At 37.8% G+C, this 20,520-nt stretch overlaps 2 protein-coding genes across 5 annotated transcripts; one reads left to right on the top strand and one right to left on the bottom strand.

Moving 5' to 3' along the window:
- Positions 1-225: 225 nt before the first annotated feature.
- Positions 226-12,875, bottom strand: ppat (phosphoribosyl pyrophosphate amidotransferase). Of its 4 annotated transcripts, none has more exons than XM_051875738.1 (12): positions 12,664-12,875; positions 12,025-12,274; positions 5,969-6,035; positions 5,618-5,824; positions 5,075-5,187; positions 4,786-4,931; positions 2,573-2,645; positions 2,227-2,378; positions 1,237-1,364; positions 923-1,144; positions 707-827; positions 226-569 (listed from the first exon to the last, which is right to left on the bottom strand). In XM_051875738.1, the coding sequence occupies exons 2-12, from the start codon at positions 12,150-12,152 to the stop codon at positions 400-402; spliced, it is 1,527 nt and encodes a 508-aa protein (XP_051731698.1). In that variant the 5' UTR covers positions 12,153-12,274; positions 12,664-12,875; the 3' UTR covers positions 226-399. The 4 variants fall into 4 exon arrangements, with proteins under 4 accessions (XP_051731698.1, XP_051731699.1, XP_051731696.1 ...); XM_051875739.1 differs by having other exon boundaries at positions 12,025-12,289; positions 12,664-12,814; XM_051875736.1 differs by having other exon boundaries at positions 12,025-12,289; positions 12,403-12,783.
- paics (phosphoribosylaminoimidazole carboxylase, phosphoribosylaminoimidazole succinocarboxamide synthetase) lies at positions 7,627-18,879 on the top strand. The gene is made up of 15 exons (XM_051875733.1): positions 7,627-8,141; positions 8,850-9,239; positions 9,336-9,404; positions 9,485-10,225; positions 10,845-10,922; positions 11,362-11,537; positions 12,760-12,796; positions 13,615-13,812; positions 14,564-14,742; positions 14,884-15,063; positions 16,220-16,333; positions 16,569-16,652; positions 17,387-17,567; positions 17,831-17,989; positions 18,542-18,879. Exons 1-15 carry the CDS (start codon positions 7,763-7,765, stop codon positions 18,706-18,708), a joined length of 3,132 nt encoding a protein of 1,043 aa, XP_051731693.1. The 5' UTR covers positions 7,627-7,762; the 3' UTR covers positions 18,709-18,879.
- The last annotated feature ends 1,641 nt before the right edge of the window (positions 18,880-20,520 follow it).

Here is a 20,520-nt window from a genome sequence, read left to right as displayed (position 1 = left end):
AACACGTTTCTTTCGGAAGCAGGACTGCTAAAGCTCACATTAATTCAAAACTTGGTCAGAGTCAGAACAAAGTTCATAAGCTTACATTGTAATTGAAATGGATTTTGTGAAACAGTTTTTTACAAAATGTAGTGTTTTTTTAGTAGATAAGAATCTTAGTCTTAACCAAAATAGTGGTTTGAAATCTGACAGCACCAGCAATTCTTTTAAAGGAATATTTGAAAATAAATGCAGGGAATGTTTTATTTTAGCTCTAAAACAGCATATGGCCTACTTTGACATTTATAACTGCAACAAATGTTAAGGCAGCAATACAGTTGTAATTCTGACTTCAAAAAACTTTTTTCTATACAGAAATGAATTGACATTTATATGATGAACAGTTTGGAGAGCAGAAATTCACCACTCTAGCTCCACAGGGTATTTTCCTGTGAGACAAGCTGTGCAGTGACCATGTCTAGTAGTCTTAGTGCTTGAGCTGATCCTCTCATCTTTCCCATGTGACTCTATCCCACTTTGAACAGCAGATACCAGGCCCTCAACTGACAGGTAACGGACACTTGTAGCACCTGTTCAAAAGGGAGAAAAAAAACTATTAAATCACATAATTATCAATATTTTTTTCAGATGGGAAAGTGTTTGTACTTTTCATAATTTGTGTATACAAAACCTTAGCAATTAAGTAAATCTCCGCACCCTGACTTACCAATATAACCGGCTATGTCCTTAAACTCAGGTTTGTTAGCAATTAGCTCCTCTTTGGTAGGAATGTTGATGCCCATGTAGCATGGGAACCGGATTGGAGGTGATGCAACGCGAATGTGGACCTGTGAGATGTCATGTAACAAAAGACGTGTCGGTTAAAAAACAACAACAAAACAAAACAAAAAAAACATACAGTAATAATTCAAAAACATTTTACCTCTGTTGCGCCTGCTTCCTTCAGCAGTTTAATAATAGGGGAGATGGTGTTGCCCCTCACGATGGAATCATCGACAAGTACCACTCGTTTGCCAGCAAAGTTGTCAGTCAATGCCCCAAACTTCTTGGCCACTCCAAGTTGACGCAGGCGAGTGTTTGGTTGAATGAATGTTCTGCCCACGTAGCGGTTCTTACACAGCACCTCTACATACGGAAGGCCAGACTTATAGAGAGACAGAATGTAAAACTTTGTAATGGCCCAGTGTGAATCAATAAAGCATCAAAACAGATGTATACAGAATCCTCATTATTTACTTGCTGTGCATATCCTAATGCTGCAGGTGTGGCTGATTCTGGAACAGTGCTGACTACATCAGCATCAGTAGGTGCCTCAATGGCTAACTGCCGTCCGCAGCGCTGCCTCACTGTATATACCATCTGACCTGTTACAACAAAAAAGTGCTTATTTCACCTAGTACTATAATATATATATATATATATATATATATATATATATATATATATATATTATACATACATACACACACACACACACACACACACATATATATACACACACATACTACCATTCAAAAATTCAAAGTCACTAAGATTTTTTTAAATGTTTTTTTTAAATAAATCTCTTAAGCTCACCAAGGCTGCATTTATTTGATAAAAACAATAACACTGTAAATGTGAAATATTACACTTTAAAATTTTTTTTTATTATTCTAATGTTACTAAGAATGTCTTTCACTTTTGATCAATTTAAAGGGGTAATACACTGCTGGAAATATAGATATTAAAAAAAAAAAAAAAAAAAAAAAAATGCTGCTACACGACTATAGAGAAAAACAGAAAAATGGCTTCAGTATTCCCTTTTGCCAAAAAGGTAGGGAAACTTCAACACCCATAATAAACTGTGCTCGATCTGATGAGATCCAGCTGTATGATATAAAAATGTGCAAGTATGATCTGTAGTTTTAACAAAAACCTTTTTCTGTGGCATTTTTATGGTGGACTTCAGCTGACAAATAAACTGGGATATCTGGATACAGATAACATGGAGAAAGACTAAACATTGTTCATTTACATATACTACCCACATTGTAACAATACAAAGCTGGTTGAAAATCAGTGAACTTGCCCTTATCATTGCTGAATAAAAATAACTTATTTCAAAAAGAAAAAACATCTTACGGATCCCAAACTTTTAAACAGTAGTTTATATCACATATTACTGTTATATCTCTATCCTTCCTATCACTCAAAACATAAAACTGATTGTAAACATTATGAACTTGCCTTCAAAAATGGAGTCTGGCCTTGCAAAGTAAACATACTCAAATATGCAGAAGGCAGGAGGGTCTCCTTCTGGCCGTGGGACAACACTCAGGCTCTTTAATCCATTTTTAGAGATCTGGACAATCTCTCCAGGCTGTACTTCACGATAATACCTGACAAAGAAAAATGGAAACATGTACACAAACAAACTAACTGATCAAATATGCAGTATCTATGTGCGCTTAGGGATGGAAACTCCTTTAAAGAAACTGTATAGATAATCAAAAGCCACACTTTCACATATTTGATTTGCACCAAATCAAATCAAACCAAACGGAGTGCTTCTTTTGGAATGATGTGAACATACTTTGCTCCAATGGACTGGAAGCTACAGGACTCCGATGAGACCACCCAGCCTTCTGTATCTGCTTCTCCAGCACCTAAGGAAAATAAAAACAAGTTTAGCAGGCCACAGGCAGCCCTTAAGCCTTTAATTGCAGCCAGTGACATGTCAAGTTATAAACATATACTTCTTATAATCAGCCACCAAGTCGCATAGAAAAAAAAATAGTTACACTTTATTTTAAGGTGCCGTAGTTACATTGTACTTACTCAAATAAGTATCAAGTAATATTAATTAACGACACGTACTTACTATAGAGTTATGGTTAGGGTTAGGTTTAGTGTTAGTTACTTGTAATTATGCATACAGTACAACTGTAAAATTACAATGCTAATATTTATGGCCCTTACAAGGTGCAATATGTAAATTTTAGGAGGATCTATTGACAGAAATGCAATATAATATACATAACTATGTTTTCAGTGGTGTATAAAGACGTTACATAATGAACCTTTATGTTTTTATTACCTTAGAATGAGCCATTTCTATCTACATACACCACGGGTCCCCTTACATGTTAAGACAATTTTGCGGCGGCATGTTTCTACAGTAGCCCTAAACGGACAAACTGCTCTACGGAGCACGTTTGCTTGACTGGCTACTCTCTGCTGTCTCAGACGGTGACATCTTTGTCCTGTATTGTCCACCGTAGCTTCTCTATATTGCAATTTGCAACCTCACCGCAAGATACCGCTAAAATTTACACACTGCACCTCTAAAGGGAGCCTTTAACAACAACCGGTTTAGAAGCACTTCTTATTCAGATTGTTGCCGCATGTTACGTTCCCACAAGCATAATACAGTGCTCAGCGTAAATGAGTACACCCCCTTTGAAAAGTAACATTTTAAACAGTATCTCAATGAACACAAAAACAATTTCCAAAATGCTGACAAGACTAAGTTTTATATAACATCTGTTTAACTTATAACATGAAAGTAAGGTTAATTATATAACTTAGAGAACAAAATTTTCAGTTTTACTCAAATGGGTGATGCAAAAATGAGTCTCTGGAGCAAAGCTAAATTTTAGACAACAAATGTCTAATTTAACAAGAATTCAAGCACAGGTGAGTCTAATTATTCATTTCACAGGTGTCCAGCAGACAGTTGACTATAAAAGGGTGTTAAAACCCCTTTTCATTTCATGCTGTCAGCAATGGCACCACATGGAAGAGAAATGTCACAAGACCTGAGAAAGAAAATAATTTCTTTACACCACAAAGGTGAAGGCTACAAGACGATCAGCAAAGCTTTACTTATTAGTCAGAATACGGTAGCAAAAGTGGTACAAACATTTTAAAAAGATGGAACTGCAACCATCTCACAGGGACGTCCATGTCGTCCACGGAAGTTAACACCTCGACAGGAGCGTCTTCTGATGAGAAGGGTTGAAGAAAATCGGCATGCAAGTTCACTGCAGTTATCTAAAGAAGTAGAAAGCCAAACTGGGGTGACTATTTCCCATGCGTACACTGCAGAGGAATGGCATGCATGGGTGCCGTCCACGAAAGAAGCCTCTCCTAAAGCCCAGGCACAAAAAAAGCCCGCCTAGAGTTTGCCAGGGCCCATGCTGACAAAGATGAAGACTACTGGAACTCTATACTCTGGAGTGATGAGACCAAGATAAATGTTTTTGGAACTGATGGCTTCGCAAAGGTGAGGAATACAAAGAAAAATGCATGGTGCCTACAGTGAAACATGGTGGTGGCAGTGTCCTTATGTGGGGCTGCATGAGTGCTGCTGGTGTTGGGGAGCTGCATTTCATTGACGGCATCATGAATTCACAGAGTTACTGCTCTATACTGAAAGAGAAGATGCTACCATCACTTTGTACCCTTGGTCGTCGTGCACTTTTCCAACATGACAATGATCCTAAATGACTCATTTTTGCATCACCCTAATTTGAGTAAAACTGAAAAATGCGTAATCTTAGTTATATTATTAACCTTACTTTCATGTTATAAGTAAAACAGATGATATATTAAACTTAGTCTTGTCAACATTTTGGAAATTGTTCTTGTGTTCATTGAGACTGTTTAAAACGTTACTTTTCAAAGGGGGTGTACTCATTTACGCTGAGCACTGTATAAGCGACCCAAACTCAGAACAGATGCAAAGATGTCTTCACCTCAAACTCTTCCCCTCACTGTTGAATAATTCTTTTGGTCTGCACACACCTGAGCTGTGCAGTTGGGAGATGGGCACTAGACGTCCAATAGAAAGAGGCCTGTTTCCATAGGGGTCTCTCACAGCATAGATCACATCTTTATACATCACTAGCAGTGAGTATGAAGTAGGCGTCTCTGACATCAGGTTCTTTATGCTGAGAAAAAGCAAACAAACATATAAAAATACATAAAAAGTCTACAGAAGTGGACTTAATTTTGCAATCAGTAAGACTGACAAGGTTTAACGAATTGATCCAATCAGATGTTGCTAGGATGGAGATAGACATGCATAACTTACCGAGCCACCCAATCAGGAGTGTCAAGTTCCTCCATGGGTGGAGTCAAAGCAAGGAGCTGGGTGATAATTTCACTGTCTGAGCTGGTGGAGAGACCAACACCATGGCGCATAACCTACAACACACAAACACCTTATATCAAATAGAAAAAAATAGCCCCACCCTTCCCCTGAAATTGTATCCCTAAAGGGGTGGACACACTACACTTTTTGTTCCACTGAATTCCATTCATATGCATGTCAATGCGGGAAACAGGAAACCCAATTTAATGCAAATTTTTCTGCTTTCCAATGTTCAAGTTTATAAACTCTGCCCTGATATGTCACGTGTGACCTCTTAGCCGAATTAAAAGAATCCAAACTTCTTTTGGAGTATATTGTGGAGTATATTCCACATTTCTAAATTTCGGATTTAATACATTGTTGAATAATATTTTTACAAAAGACGACACAGGCTGTAATGTCATATTACGACCATTGCAGCATCCTTAGAATTTTTGCGTGCTCAAAGTCTAGTGTGACCGCCGCTTAAGAATCAAAGCCCACCTTCTTGCGCAGTGCGGAGGCATTGACCAGTTCTCCATTGTGTGCCACTGCAATCTTGCCATGCAGCGTATCTACGACAAAAGGCTGGCAATTCTGCAGCTCTGAGATGCCAGTGGTGGAGTAACGCGTGTGTCCGATGCCTAGGTTAACATTGCGCAGTTTCTGCAAATCCTCTGGTTTAAAAGCTGTATTCACTAAACCCATGCCCTGTGTGAGAGAGAAGCAGTTATGTCAGGCATGTCTAATCTTGCATTCACTGCTGTATGTTGAAATGTGTTCGCCCATGGGGGAAAAACAAATCATGTTTTAGTGAGAAGTAGATGTCAAAATGCTGTGTTATTCTTACACTACCTTCAGGGTGGTGTATATTGGTGGGTTTGTTCCAGTACTCGTGACAATTCCAGCACTCTCCTGACCCCTATTTAACAAAGAGTATTGTAAAATATTCAGTTATTTTCAGTAATGATGATCTACAATAAATTATGTAGATTTATCAATTGTCTTACACAGAAAGGAAACATTAAAATGATCAAAATTTACAGTACAAGACATTTATAATGTTACAAACAATTTATATTTAAAAATAAATGTTGTTCTATTGAACTTTCTATTCATTAAAAGAATCCTGAAATTTGAAAATGGGAAATGTTTCCACACATATAATAAGCAGCACAAGAGTTTTCAACATTGATAATAATGAGAATGTTTCTTTCTAATGTTTCTCATGTTTAATAATGTTATGTGAGCACCAAATCAGCATATTAGAATGATTTCTGAAGGATCATGTGACACTGAAGACTGGAGTAATGACTGCTGACAATTCAGTTTGGACATCACAGGAAAAAAAAAAAAAAAAAAAAAAAAAAAATACATTTTTAAAATATATCAAAATAGAAAATAAAATTTAAAAAGTGTAACAATATTACTGTTTTTACTGTATTTTTTAATCAAATAAATGCATCCTTTTTTAAGCATAAAAGGCTTTTTCATTACCTTTACCAACCCCAAACCTTTGACCAGTAGTGTATACTGACACCTAGAGGTGTGGATGAGGCATCACAAAAACGTTTCCGGTTACCAATAACATTACAAGAGCAGCTCATTCACAATCATGATTCATTAATGAATGAAAGTGTTGGATGATAGAGAGATTACCAAAGTAAAGTGAGCGGCAACATGTGATCTCAACATGGCAGCCTCCATGAGGAGTCCAACCCCATGGTAAATAAAAACACTTTAATTAGGCTTCTGATATGACTGTCTTCATCTCATGTGAATATACATGATTTTAAACAGATTTTTAAAAGGACTAGTAATTTATTTATGTGCTAAACATTGTTAAATAAGAAAGTGTACTTTAATAAATATAAAGTGTAGATATAGTGACAAACCAATGGTGTTTGTTGAAGTGATATTGCATGTAGTGAACTATTAGAAAACATGTCTTTGCAAGACTAGAGTCTAGAGAGAGAATGTGTCCCTCCCATTCTTCCCTTTCTCCCCATATTTTACACCAACAAAATCAAATCAAGCCAAATCTGTTTTTATGATTGAATGACTGCACAGAGTGTGACTAAAGCAGATCAAACTGGTTTATGTGAAACAGTTAGCCAGTGAATGAGAAAGAGGGGGAGGGGGAATGAGAGAGAGAGAGAGAGAGAGAGAGAGAGAGAGAGAGAGAGAGAGAGAGAGAGAGAGAGAGAGAGAGAGAGAGAGAGAGAGAGAGAGAGAGAGAGAGAGAGAGAGAGAGAGAGAGAGAGACACACACACACAAAGAGACTGAAAGCATGAGGGGAAAGCATAGACAGTTTATCCCAAAGATGTGACCGAATAAACACAAAAGACATTTAAAACAGACATGCAACCAAACGCCTTTGAGCCTTTTCCACGTGTCTTATTGAGGAAGATCGACACAGCAAGTGCAGCTCATTCGCCAAGCCACTTCTCACATTTCCTCCCCGGCCCTCCCCCACCACACACAGCTTAAGCCAGTCATGAGGCTGTTCTCGCTCACGTGGCCGTTCCTAACTGGCTCAGTCGCCTGGTTGCCTTGGACACTGAGCTTAAAGTCAACAGGGAGGGGGAGCAGAGAGGATAAAGGCAGAGGCGAACAAACAGAAGCCATTTCTAGGCAAGCTTAGAAACATGGAGCCTGAAACAGACCAACAAAGGCATGCTGGGGAGGACAAGAGGCAGAGGGACACAGCTGGACACTGGAGAGGGGAGGAAGTGAAAGCTCTGCTTTCGGTGTGGAGGGAGAGACAATCCTGGGAAGAGGAAGAGAGCAGGGCCAAGTATGAGGCCATCTCAAGCCGTCTAAGAGAGCTTGGGGTGTGTAGAGACTGGCTTGAATGCAAGGCCCAGAGTAGGAGCATGGCTCTTCCAGACTGGAGGCCTACACAGACGGTCTACAAACACTCTTCTGCAGATAGCAGGCCGCAGACCCAAAGGCCGTACGTGGCAGATGAAGAACCGACTGCTGCCAGGAGAGAGGAGCCTGCTTCACTGGCGGGTCTTCAGGAAGGTAATTCTCACGCAATAACAAAACTAAAATCCTGAAACTACAATATTTTTGGCTGAAACATTCGAGTTAGAATTGGATATTTGCGTTTTTATTCATGTATATTATTATATGCAGCTTGTATAGTTAATTTAAACTTCTAAGGGGGCCTCAAGATTACTTAAAATGATTTTAAAAAACACAAAAATAAGCATTCAAATATGCAACTAAAAAAATAAATAAATATATACTTATTTTAATCTATCCCCTCAACAACTTCTTTGAAGAACCCAGGTTCCCACTGTCCTGAGAAATCTGGATGCAAAAAGTAGCCTAAAAGTGTGATTTCTAGACATGGAATAGTCTTATAAATTAATAAAATCTTAAAATTTAATAAAATTAGTAAAAACTCCACGGCAACTCCATTTTTATAATGAATATGCATTTTTTTAGCTATATGTTGGGTTTAATTGGGTAAAAAAATATGAGTAAGAAATATTTTTAAAAAAAATCCTTATCCAATAAAAAATTATGGTTAGTCATAGGGCCAAATATAGCTGTGGACAATGGGGGGGCCTTGGAAGCAAAAAGTTTGATAATGACTGCTGTAAATCCTTTCATCCTTTCATTTTAAAACCCACCTGGTGGCTCCATTCAGCTTTATTGTTTTTACTAAATATTCCTCATCCTATTGTTGCCAAACCTGTTAAGTGAGAACCAATTTACTTCTAGGGCTGGAAGGAGGTAGACATTGGTCTGACAAGGAGGTTCGGGCTCTCCTTACTGTTTGGGCCGACAAGGAAGTTCACAAGCAGCTCCAACGCTCCCACAGAAACAAGGCCATATTTCAGGAGATGGCACGTCGGCTGGAGTGCCAACACGGTGTGGTGCGAGACTGGAGACAGTGCCGCACTAAATATAAGAACATGAAATATGACTACAAAGTCAGCAAGAGTCAAGGCCGGCAAATAAGGTTCTTTGCTGAGCTTGATGCTATAATGCAGGGCAAAAACATTGAGGGTAGATTTGAGGAGGACGAGTCACCAAGGAACATACCAGACAGGGACCAGGTGGCCATGAGGCGTGAACCTGTAGAAGAACAGGTTATCAAGATTGATGATGGTAAGATTTGAATTATTAATTGCAACAAAATAGTGCTTAATGGTTCAGGTCCTCCATCTGGAAGTTGACTTTTTCCATTTTTTGCACTTCTTTTAGATGAAAGTCTGGCAGAGATGCAAACAATAATGAATGCCGCCACTCATCCACTGATGGCAAGAGAGACCGGTGAGTTCTGACAAAAACTGAAATGCTAAGTGTTGTTTCAACATCTTAAATTTCTCAAAAACCTCTCATTTCTTTTTCAGCGACGACAACAGCAGCAGCAGTAAATGAGATGAACATAATCACAGTGCACGATTCAGGTAGAAACTGGAGTGAAGAAGAGGTGGCCGCACTGCTTCAAATCTGGGCCGAAGAAGGGATTCAGCGACAGCTACAGGGTTCAACCCGAAACAAAGACATATTTGTGCAGATTTCACGCAGGCTTCTTCAGCAGGGTGTGGAAAGAGACTGGAAACAGTGTCGCACTAAGTACAAAAACCTAAAATACCTCTACCGTTCTCTGCAGAGAGGAAAAGCCGATATTGGAGATCCTCGCCGTGTCATGAGGTTTTACGAACAGCTCGATGCCCTTTTGTCCAAGCCTCCTAGAAGTCGACTGAATTACGCAGAGTTTTCCGACACAAATCATTTACTGAGGAGCTCTAGGATGTTTACTCCTCCAGCATTTGAGGAACACTCCATGGGTGGACTTCCACACGAGGACAATGACATTGTTGCAGTTAGATTTGACCAGCCGCCAATTGATGAGGCCACATTGAGATCTCCTACCATTTCTGCAAGAGTCTTTCAGAACCAGACTGAGACCGAAGGCATTTTAACAAGACCAGAGGAAGTGGCAAATGTTGAATTTGGGATACCTGAAATGAATTCCACAATAGTAAGGTCAACTGACAGCCCTCCGATAGAATATGAACAGCATCTCTCATCTGACTCCATCACTGCTGCTATTTACGATGACAGTCATAATTACAGAAGGATCCCAGGTATTAAAATGAATTATACCAGTGGTTCTCAACTGGTTTTACATCAGATTTGACATTAGATATCATGTGGCGACCAAATTGGTATATCGTTTAAAAGGAAACTAAATTAAACAAAATAAAATAAAAATAAATATTTTATATTTTTAAGACAATAATTCACTGCACAAACACAATCCTTCTTGAACCCATATTTAATGTAGTCTGAGAAATATTTTTTAATTGGCAAAGTTTTGTTTATGGTTTTTGGAAATGAGAGCATTTTTGAGGATGACGCAATCTGTCCATTTTGGCACTTCTGCATTTTCTACAAGTGACACTGGGCTTTGTGTTCGATGCAGTTTGATTGAATACAAAGCCTTCAACGTCAACAACAAAAGATATGGGAAGCATTTGCCTCCTTTTACCAGATAAGCCTCTCTTTTTTTGCTATCCTACTTACACAAAGTTCTTTCCCTGCTGTTACGACCCAATCAGAACAGACCATTTTTTGGTAATGGCTCACCAGCTGAGAACCACTGAATTATACCACTCAAAATATTTCATTCAAAATTACCATGTGCACGTAGTGTTACTTTCATTAGCATTCTCTCATTATGTATCTCATATATTTGCAATGTAGACAGCAGCGACACATCATGCACAAGAGGAGAGCATGTGGCGGCTACCAAAGGGAGAAAGAGGAAAGCTGCAGACGAAGGTTTTTCATTATTCTCCTGATTACGTAGACAGTTGTGAGCAATGAGCAGAGTTAGGTGCAAGTCAATCTTGTGACTTCAGTTTGACTAATAGAATCAAGATTGGAGTAAGAACGCATTTGTAAGGATGCATAGAAAGCATTTCATAGCAGATGAAAATGTGATTTCATTTATAGACAATATAACAGTGGCAAAGCAAACAATCCTGAACTAATTTGAAAATCAAAATAAAATAGTTATACAAGGGAATCAGGATGTAACCAAGAGTCATTATAGTATAATAAATTAAAATATATTAATTACTGTAAATGTATTCATTATGAAATTTGTCAGTAGTATTATTAGTTTCTTTGACAAATGTAGCATATTAAGAAAATGTCAGTGAACAAACACGTTCTTTGACCCATGTAACAGTGTTAACTATATCTTATGTGTGTTTAGGGGATCGTTTGCTTTGTAAACAGTTTCATCAGAGCACTGATGATGGAGAAAGCAGCACAGACTGGTCGGAGAATATAGACTTCCAATGCAAAGAAGAGGAGGATCAATACATTCCGATCATGGAGATAACCTCTGTGTGTTCGATGGCATCCAATGCAATCACATCTGAACAATCGGTGAGACGCAGGACAATGGAAGTCTATTGATCTGTGATTCTACTGCATAGCTGCAGGGTATTGCAAATTGTTGTTGAATGCGTGTTTCTTGAACTATGAGCTATATCAGCATTTGTAAAACATATCAGTATAAAAACAGGATCAGGCAATTGAAAAAGCTGCACCTAGGTAAATTATGCATCTTCATGACAAAGAGCACATTATTAGTTTGAATATTATATGTAAAACAAAAATGTCATACATTGTTTATATGCTTTATTAAAAAAACATTCTTAACTTCTTAAATCAGTCTAAAATGATTTGCTGGTCTTAAGATGGTCTTTCACTTTAACCCCCTTTAAAATGCAACAGAACAGCCTGGTTAGGTTGGGAGGCCAGCAGGACAGGACAATTTTTTTTTCTCCCCAAAGTAAGAGTCAATAGACCCACAATAACATACCCCAAGTCACACCAACAAGGACCAGCTTATTAAGTGCAGGACACTTACCTGTGCTGTAAAGCAACAAGCCCAAGTGTCAAAATCTGCGCGACCTCCAGTTGCGTTGGCCATTCCCCCGCCGCCACACAGCCGAACACCCCGCATTCCTCTCCAATGCCCGACTCCTCAAACTCCATGTCCTCCTCTCTGAACAGAGCTGGCTGAGTTTGTAGTTAGTTATGGTTAGCGTGTTTCCACGCTGGCTGGAGTCTCTCGGAGCACGTGTTCCGCTAATACAACGGAACATGCGGCAGAGGATCTGGCAACACAAATGCTAAAATGAACAAAACACCAGATTTGAAGTCCAAGTTAGAGCAAATAGAAAAATAGGAAGTTTTGCAAAGCACAGCAAGTTTTGTCAAATCAATAAAATGTCCAAAGTCGGACCTAAATTGTGACAAATACGCTCAATATCTTGCGTCACGCGCCCAAACTTCAATGTAGTTTGCAAAGATGCATCAGGACGAATATTTGCTTCTAAACAATAACAATAGATAAGTCTTTTGTCTTTCAAAGTATGCAGATTAAGATTTTGCCCACGTGGTGAAGATGGCATTACTCTGATTGGTTTTTATGAATCGGCAGAGTGTCGTAACGCGTTGCTCTCGTGAAAATAAATGAGTTGAGGCTCACTCCTCTTCGACATACTTTATATCTGCCTCCCTCTAAAGTCCGGGTAGTTGTTAAAACGTTCGCCTTAAACCCAGCTACATAGAATAATTAAGTTTCTAATCATTTTTGCAGGAGAAACGACGCTCAACAACAATGTCGAACACAGCAGGTAAGTTTGGTTTCATTCGTCTGCTTGATTGTTTCTCTCTGTGTTCTCCATGTTTTTACCGCTGTTGCAGTTGCGCAGTGAATAAAAATGCACTCATGGCATTACTCAATAGACACAATATTAAGTTATTTTGTTTTCTGTTATGTTATTAATCCGAATTAGTAACACTACTAGAGGAAACATGGTAGTATAAGTATTTTCAGCCACGATAAAAAAGAATATTGGTCAATGACAAGTCTGTATAGAAATCTTTTAAATTCTAGTTTAAAGTTCTTTTTAAAATAAATTAGTGTTTTTGTTGCATTCTTTTTTTAAACACTTTCTACAAAAATGATGTCATGACTGTAAAATGTCAAGTAGTGTAACCATAAAGAAACAATTATTGAAATAAAATATTTTACTTAAAAACAAAAAAAAAAAAAAAAAACCAAATAAACCCCTTTTTAAAAAAAAATAAAATAAAATATGATTTAGTTATTAAAAATCAAGAAGTTTTCCTAAGGTTAGTCCATTTGACCTCAAAACAACAAGGTTTTTTTCTATCATTATTAAAAGTCAAATATATAACATACAAAATTAGGACGTAAAGGTCCTCCATTTTAGGTTTTCTTGTCACATGACAAAAATGGTTTCCTTTATGTCAGTATTGTCATTGATTTGATTTTTTTTTTTTTTATGACACAAATGTTTTCCAAATATTAATATTATTTTTAAAAGAACATCATGTCATAGACCCATATGTCTGTTTCCACAATAATTGACTTATGTCTACATTGACATCAATTAATGTTTATTGTTGCCTTGGTTTTTTTATATAGAACTGAAACTAGGTCAAAAACTGAATGAGGGTAAGACCAAGCAGATCTTTGAGCTTGTGGATGAGCCAGGTCATGTTCTGGTCCAGTCAAAAGACCAGATCACAGCGGGCAATGCGGTTCGGAAGGATCAGATGGAGGGCAAAGCCGCCATTGCCAACAAGACCACCAGCTGTGTGTTCAAACTTTTACAGGATGCTGGTGAGTTTTCCTTTCTGTTGATTTGATTAAATGAAAACAAATTATAGAAAACATTTGGCAACATGGTTAATTTATTTGTCACAAACAATATTCATTAAGTTGTATAGACCCTCATTTGCATGCAGTATATTATTTAATTTTTTAAAAATAATATACTGCATGCATTTTCTTTTACAGGATGCTGGCGAGTTTTCCTTTCTGTTGATTTGATTAAATGAAAACAAATTATAGAAAACATTTGGCAACATGATTAATTTATTTGTCACAAACAATATTCATTAAGTTGTATAGACCCTCATTTGCATGCAGTATATTATTTAATTTTTTTTTTAAATCTAGTTAAAGATATTCATGAGGTAGCCCCAAATTCAAAGTTGTCAGAGGTCTCTAGTGATCATTTACTTTTAAAATAGTTCCCATGACCTCAACAATTTTAGTGAATTAAAGTTAGTGTATACCATGTGCAGCTCTTGATGGTTTTACTGTGGGGAAATGACTGCCTTGTGAGAGCCATGCTTCCTTTAATTATACTTAATATTACAACATTCATGCTCTGTTTAGGCTATTAAGACTGCTGTCCCAGTTTCGCTGTGTAAAAACATGTGTCTTTAGTCAGTCATTCCTCTTCTCTGCAGAGTCTGTATCATTGTATCACTGTACTCTGTTTGCTGTTAATGTACTAGACCAATCAGTTTGTCATTTCTAGTATGCACACAGTAATGCGAATCTTGAATCTGCCACTTTCTTTCAGGGTTTAAGACAGCATTTGTCAGGCAGCATTCTGAGACTGCGTTTGTGGCATCCAGATGTGAGATGATACCCATTGAGTGGGTCTGCAGACGGATAGCAACAGGCTCCTTCCTCAAACGCAACCCTGGGGTCAAAGAAGGCTACCGCTTCACTCCTCTAAAAATGGAAATGTTCTTCAAGGTGAGGTTCTGTTATTTAGAAATAAAGTTTAACAAAGTTGAGAAGGCTTTGTATCAATCACATTTAAATGTAATGTCATGCAGTTTCACATATTTTTCCACTTATTGATCAACTGTTTTTCCTACATTATTCTTCATTCAGGATGACGCCAATAATGACCCTCAGTGGTCAGAAGAGCAGCTGTTGGCGGCTGGTTTTGAGCTGGCAGGTCTAACTATTGGTCGCTGTGAGGTGGACATCATGAGCAAAAGCACGGTGGCCATTTTTGAAGTCCTGGAGAAGGCTTGGGCCACACAGGACTGCACGCTGGTGGATATGAAAGTAAGAAACCTGGCATAAGGAAATCCACACTACAACTGTAATGACACAGAAGAACGATATTGTTAGAGTCATAGTTCACCCAAAAATGAAAATTATCCCATGATTTACTCACCCTCAAGCCATTCTAGGTGTATATGTGTATCTTCAGTCAGACGAACACAATCTGAGATATATTTAAAAATATCCTGGCTCTACCAAGCTTTATAATGGTAGTGAACAGGGGCCTGTTTTGAAGCCCAAAAAAATGCATCCATCCATCATAAATATAACCCATACGGCTCCAGGGGGTTAATAAAGGCCTTCTAAAGCAAAGCGATGGGTTTTTGTAAGAAAAATATCCATATTTAAAACTATAAAGTATAATAACTAGCTTCCGGCAGACGGCCGTACACATCGATTTGCGGCGGAAGCGTAACCCCTGACCCGACGCATGATGCAATAGCGAATGCGGAAGCTCAGAGGATAGAGCAAAACAAAACACCGGTCACGAATTAGAAGTCTAAAAAAACAAGATATTTTAAAGAGAAATGTTGGAGGATTTCGATAGAAGAGGAGCTTCAGTTTGTTGCACAGCCCTATTTGTTTAAACTGCAAGAGGCGTCGAAGGTTACTCATTTGGCACATGTCGACTTGCACAATATGCATACGGTCGACTGGCGGAAGGTAGTTATTTTAATTTAGATATTTTTCTTACAAAAACCAATCGCTTCGCTTCAGAAGGCCTTCATTAACCCCTTGGAGCCATATAAATTGAATTTATGATGGTTGGATGCACTTTTTGGGGGCTTCAAATTACACCCCCCATTCACTACCTTTATAAAGCTTGGTAGAGCCAGGATATTTTTAAATGTATCTCCGATTGTGTTTGTCTGAAAGAAGATAGTCATATACACCTAGGATGGCTTGAGGGTGAGTAAATCTTGGATTAATTTAAATTTTTGGGTGAACTATCCCTTTTAAGGCTCTAGACATCATAACTGCAGTGCATGTTTATAATAAACAGAACATTATCCTCCATTGGTGTGGATGCTGAAATAGTTATTCTTTTATAGTGTTATCCCTGGTGTGAACAGGCCTTAACTCCTAATTATTTCTGTATTATTGTGGTAATTGCTATTTACAGTAGAGGTTTAATGGCCATAATCTGTCGTTTTAGATAGAATTCGGTGTAAATGTGACCACTAAAGAGGTTGTGCTGGCTGATGTGATTGACAACGACTCATGGAGGCTCTGGCCAGCTGGGGATCGCAGCCAGCAGAAAGACAAACAGGTAAATAGCTAAACATCATAATGTGTTTAAAAACTATGCATCTCGGGCGTGAAATTAATTTATGCTACTTTTTTACTGGAGTAAAACTAGAAGCCACTAAGAGTTTAGTATTAATCCGATAAAGCTAATTTAACTGTCCTTTTACTATGATCATGATCTTTCCTGAGAGGATTAACCAACCTGTGGTAAGATCTATGCGAGTATGACTGTCAGATAAACCGTGTTCTCTGTGTAGGTTTACCGTGATCTGAAAGAAGTCACTCCTGAGGCCATGCAGATGGTGAAGAGGAACTTTGAGTGGGTCGCAGAGCGAGTCAAGGTACCATTATTTACAAAGTGTTTGTTTTTTGATGTGTTTGTTGACCTTGTAATTTTTAAATCGAAATATAACTGGATCTAGGGTAAAAAATACATAATTCTCTCTGGTGACATATGCTGGATTTCTCCAATCATTTAGTTAGTCCATTTAGTCAATTTTTAAGTGCAATGCCCACATCTGAAAATCCAATTACAAACCGATGCTTAAAACCAAGTCCCCGCCCTAATCTTTTACTTTTTCGATAATTTGTTACGCTCAGATGTACGTCACAATACAGAGAAACTACTTCTGCTTCATGGCAACTTTAAACAAGATCCTCAAATATTGAAAGTTCACTGCAGTCAATTTAATTGATCATAAACCACATCAAGAAGCTGAACGCTAACATTGAGCTCTTTGACCTTTGGCTATTTACTTAGTTCCCCTACTTCAGGCTTTCATCCCTCTTAACTTCTGAAGAACCCAATGATCCCACCTTTCCTCTTCCTCCAATAAAAGTCTTTTACAACATCTTAAGGATTTTTTTTCCCCAGTCTGATTGAACCTTACCACCTTTTCTGGCTTAATCTTTTCATAGATGAAAATTTGGATGGGATTTCTAATAGATTAGAGTATTTTTGTGTTGTTGTTTTTTTTTTCCCACCATGGATAAATTCACAGTAATGTTATTTTTTGGAGGATTCTAACTGAGGCATTAGTGACTAATGGGAATCTGATTGTGCGTGTGCACCTAGCTGCTCCTGGAGTCACAGGCGAGAGGAAGGGTAGTAGTTTTGATGGGCTCTACCTCAGATGTGGCTCACTGTGAGAAGATTCGTAAGGCTTGTGGTTCATATGGCATTCCCTGCCACCTTAGAATCACCTCTGCCCATAAAGGCCCTGATGAGACACTCCGTATCAAAGCTGAATATGAGGGTATGACTGAACACACAACATTGTCATTTGATCTATTAAGAACAGAACAAGCATGCCCTTTCTGCAGACTTTTTTTCCCATTGCTTTTTTTCCTTTGCCAAAATTATGTAAAATGAATATTATGAATTATTTAAAATAGTTTGTACGTAGCTATTTACAGTGGTTAATGTTTAAAACAATATTTGAATCTAGAACCCTTTAGTATAATGAATTGATTGCATAATGTAATAACTAATTTAATTAATCAATGTTTTTCTTCTCAGGTGATGGAATTCCCACCATCTTTGTTGCTGTGGCAGGCAGAAGTAATGGCTTGGGTCCCGTGATGTCAGGAAACACTGCATATCCGGTTATTAACTGTCCCCCAATTACCCCTGACTGGGGGGCTCAGGACATCTGGTCATCTCTTCGCATGCCTAGCGGTACAGATTTAAATGTCATTAATTATTGTTTGTCACTTTATGCATGATATGATTATCTGTTTTGTAAATAGTAAGTGGACACTACAACAGACATGCTAACATTCAAAGGTTTGCGGTCTGAATTTTTTTTTTGTCTCTTGTACTCACCAAGGTTGCTTTTATTTGATTAAAATAAAGTAAACACAGTAATATTTGAAAATTCTTCTTCATTCTTATAATTTAAAATAATTGTTTTCTAATTTAATGTCTTTTTATAATGTAATTTATTCCTGTGATGGCAAAGCTGAATTTTCAGTATCATTACTTCAGTCTTCAGTGTCACATGATCCTTCAAATCATACTAATATGCTGATTTGGTGCTCAAGAAACCAGAATTTATTTGAAATAATAAAAAAAAAAATTAGTTACATTATAAATGTCTTTACTGCCAGATAAAAGTATTAATTTCTTTTTAAAGAAAATCTTACTGACCCCAGACTTTTTAACGGTAGTGTGCTGTGTGGCTGTATTGTATGCAATGCTAAACATTCTCTAATATTCTTACTCTTTCAGGTCTGGGCTGCTCCACGGTTCTTTCTCCTGAAGCTGCTGCTCAGTTCGCAGCTCAGATCCTAGGTCTAAATGACCATTTGGTCTGGGCCAGACTTCGGGCTTCCATGCTGAACACTTGGGTCTCCCTGAAACAGGCTGACAAGAAGCTGCAAGAGTGCAGCCTGTAATAGATCAGTATTTTCATTCCCTTGTAACACTTTGTACATCATTTCTGCTTACATTTTTGTGTACACACCAATCATTGCCTTTGAACAAGCCTATGTGAAATGCTGACCTAGAGCTAATTTGCAATAATACCATTTCAGGTGTACATTACATCAATAAACATTCCTCGGTTACATTTGTCTTGGTGGTTGTTCTCAGCAAAAAAATAAATAAATAAATATATTTACATATATGTATGCATATAATGATATGTAAATATAATTTTCAAATCCTTCCTGTCCTCTCTGACAAAAGCAAAACAATATCTTTAATAATAACTGAAAATAAATAAACTCCTTTTATAAGTCAGACAGTAAGGTGACTTTATATAGAAAAAGGATCGTCAGTAACAGAGAATTTAAAATGATATAAAAATAGGATTTGCAGGTCTGAAAAAGTCATATGAATGTCTACAGTAGTGAATATCATTCTAGTTTTGATCTTTGTTTTAATTGGCAAAATTCGAATGGATGTGCGCTCAGTACTACTAAAGTCCTATCTAAAGTGTTTGCTACCGTAGATATGTATACACGTAGATTCCACATTCGAACGCTCGCCATCTTCGAACGGTCAGCGTGTCGTCACCATAGACATATAAAAATACTTATGTCTATGGTCGTCACTCAAAATAAGAATCAATCATGCCACAACACTGCGCAGTTTCTGGTTGTGAAACCGCCGCTTAAATTTAAATTTATTTAAATTTATTTCGATTTAAATTCCCGAAGAAATGGGACAACCTTGCACAGGTGAGAATGTGTTGGTTTGTTTTTTTATATGTATTAACTCAATATTACAGGTTTTTACAGTATGGTAAGTTCTTATTGTTTTAATTTAGCAAAATCATCTGCTGAATACCATTTCAGATAGATATTCATACTTGCGTCGGTCTAACTACGGTTGCAGACGTTCATTCAACTTGCTCTCGAATGTTTACGGACCTCTGACCATTCCAATATAACGAGGAATCTATGTTTATATATCTATGTTTGCTACTACCCTGTCACGGCAAGTAGGGCTGGACTGAACAGCGCCATGAAATCTACGTGTGGCCAAAAACATTGCATTCGTTGTGCACCCGTTGGTTGGAACCAAACACCAAACACATACTAAACTGTGCCACCTAGTCCCAGCTTTCGGCATAACACTTCTTAATTAATAATACATCCATATCGGGTTTTGTGAGTTTAACCGTAAAAATGAATTACTATCAGGCACGTGCACAGGTAGGGCTCAACCTGTGCAGAGCACATGCCCTTTTTGCCCTTACACTCCGAAGTGCGCTTTTTTTATTTCTATTTTGTGTGTGTGTGTGTGTGTGTGTGTGTGTGTGTGTGTGTGTGTGTGTGTGTGTGTGTGTGTTTGAGGCAAGTACAATAAACCTCACGAAAATTTCCGATAGGCTACAGCGAGACCATAGACATTTTCAGCGCGGAGTGCACGTGAACCGATGGTCTCTTTCACTTTGCTATTTACAACACGAAATAAACATTAATGAACAGCAACAGGTATGTTGAAAGATACAGTAACCTTACAGTATACCGAAATCCGTATCATGTCACATGTAATCGCTCAATCAGTGTTTTAACCGCGGAAAGATGTCAAAACAGCTTGTAAACGTGTCATATAACGTCACATTACCTGAGAAAAGCCGTTCAATGTCCAAAAACTTGTTAGTCGGCTAGAAAAATGAACTTAGAGAGCAGCATTTTGCTAAATATATGCACTATATTTCATATTCATTCTATTTTTACTTAACCCTTTCTTCAATACTA

Source organism: Ctenopharyngodon idella, chromosome 20, assembly GCF_019924925.1.
Source record: "Ctenopharyngodon idella isolate HZGC_01 chromosome 20, HZGC01, whole genome shotgun sequence".
NCBI classification, from domain to species: Eukaryota; Metazoa; Chordata; class Actinopteri; order Cypriniformes; family Xenocyprididae; genus Ctenopharyngodon; species Ctenopharyngodon idella.
This window is presented reverse-complemented; position numbering and strand designations above follow the sequence as displayed.

Coding starts and splice junctions, on each gene's coding strand:
- paics (XM_051875733.1), top strand. CDS start 7,763: ATGGAGCCTGAAACAGACCAACAAAGGCATGCTGGGGAGGACAAGAGG. Junction 9,240..9,335: donor GGTTATCAAGATTGATGATG/GTAAGATTTGAA, acceptor CACTTCTTTTAG/ATGAAAGTCTGGCAGAGATG. Junction 16,653..17,386: donor GGGTCGCAGAGCGAGTCAAG/GTACCATTATTT, acceptor GTGTGCACCTAG/CTGCTCCTGGAGTCACAGGC.
- ppat (XM_051875738.1), bottom strand. CDS start 12,152: ATGGAGTTTGAGGAGTCGGGCATTGGAGAGGAATGCGGGGTGTTCGGC. Junction 5,825..5,968: donor CAATATACACCACCCTGAAG/GTAGTGTAAGAA, acceptor TCTCTCACACAG/GGCATGGGTTTAGTGAATAC. Junction 570..706: donor GGACATAGCCGGTTATATTG/GTAAGTCAGGGT, acceptor CCTTTTGAACAG/GTGCTACAAGTGTCCGTTAC.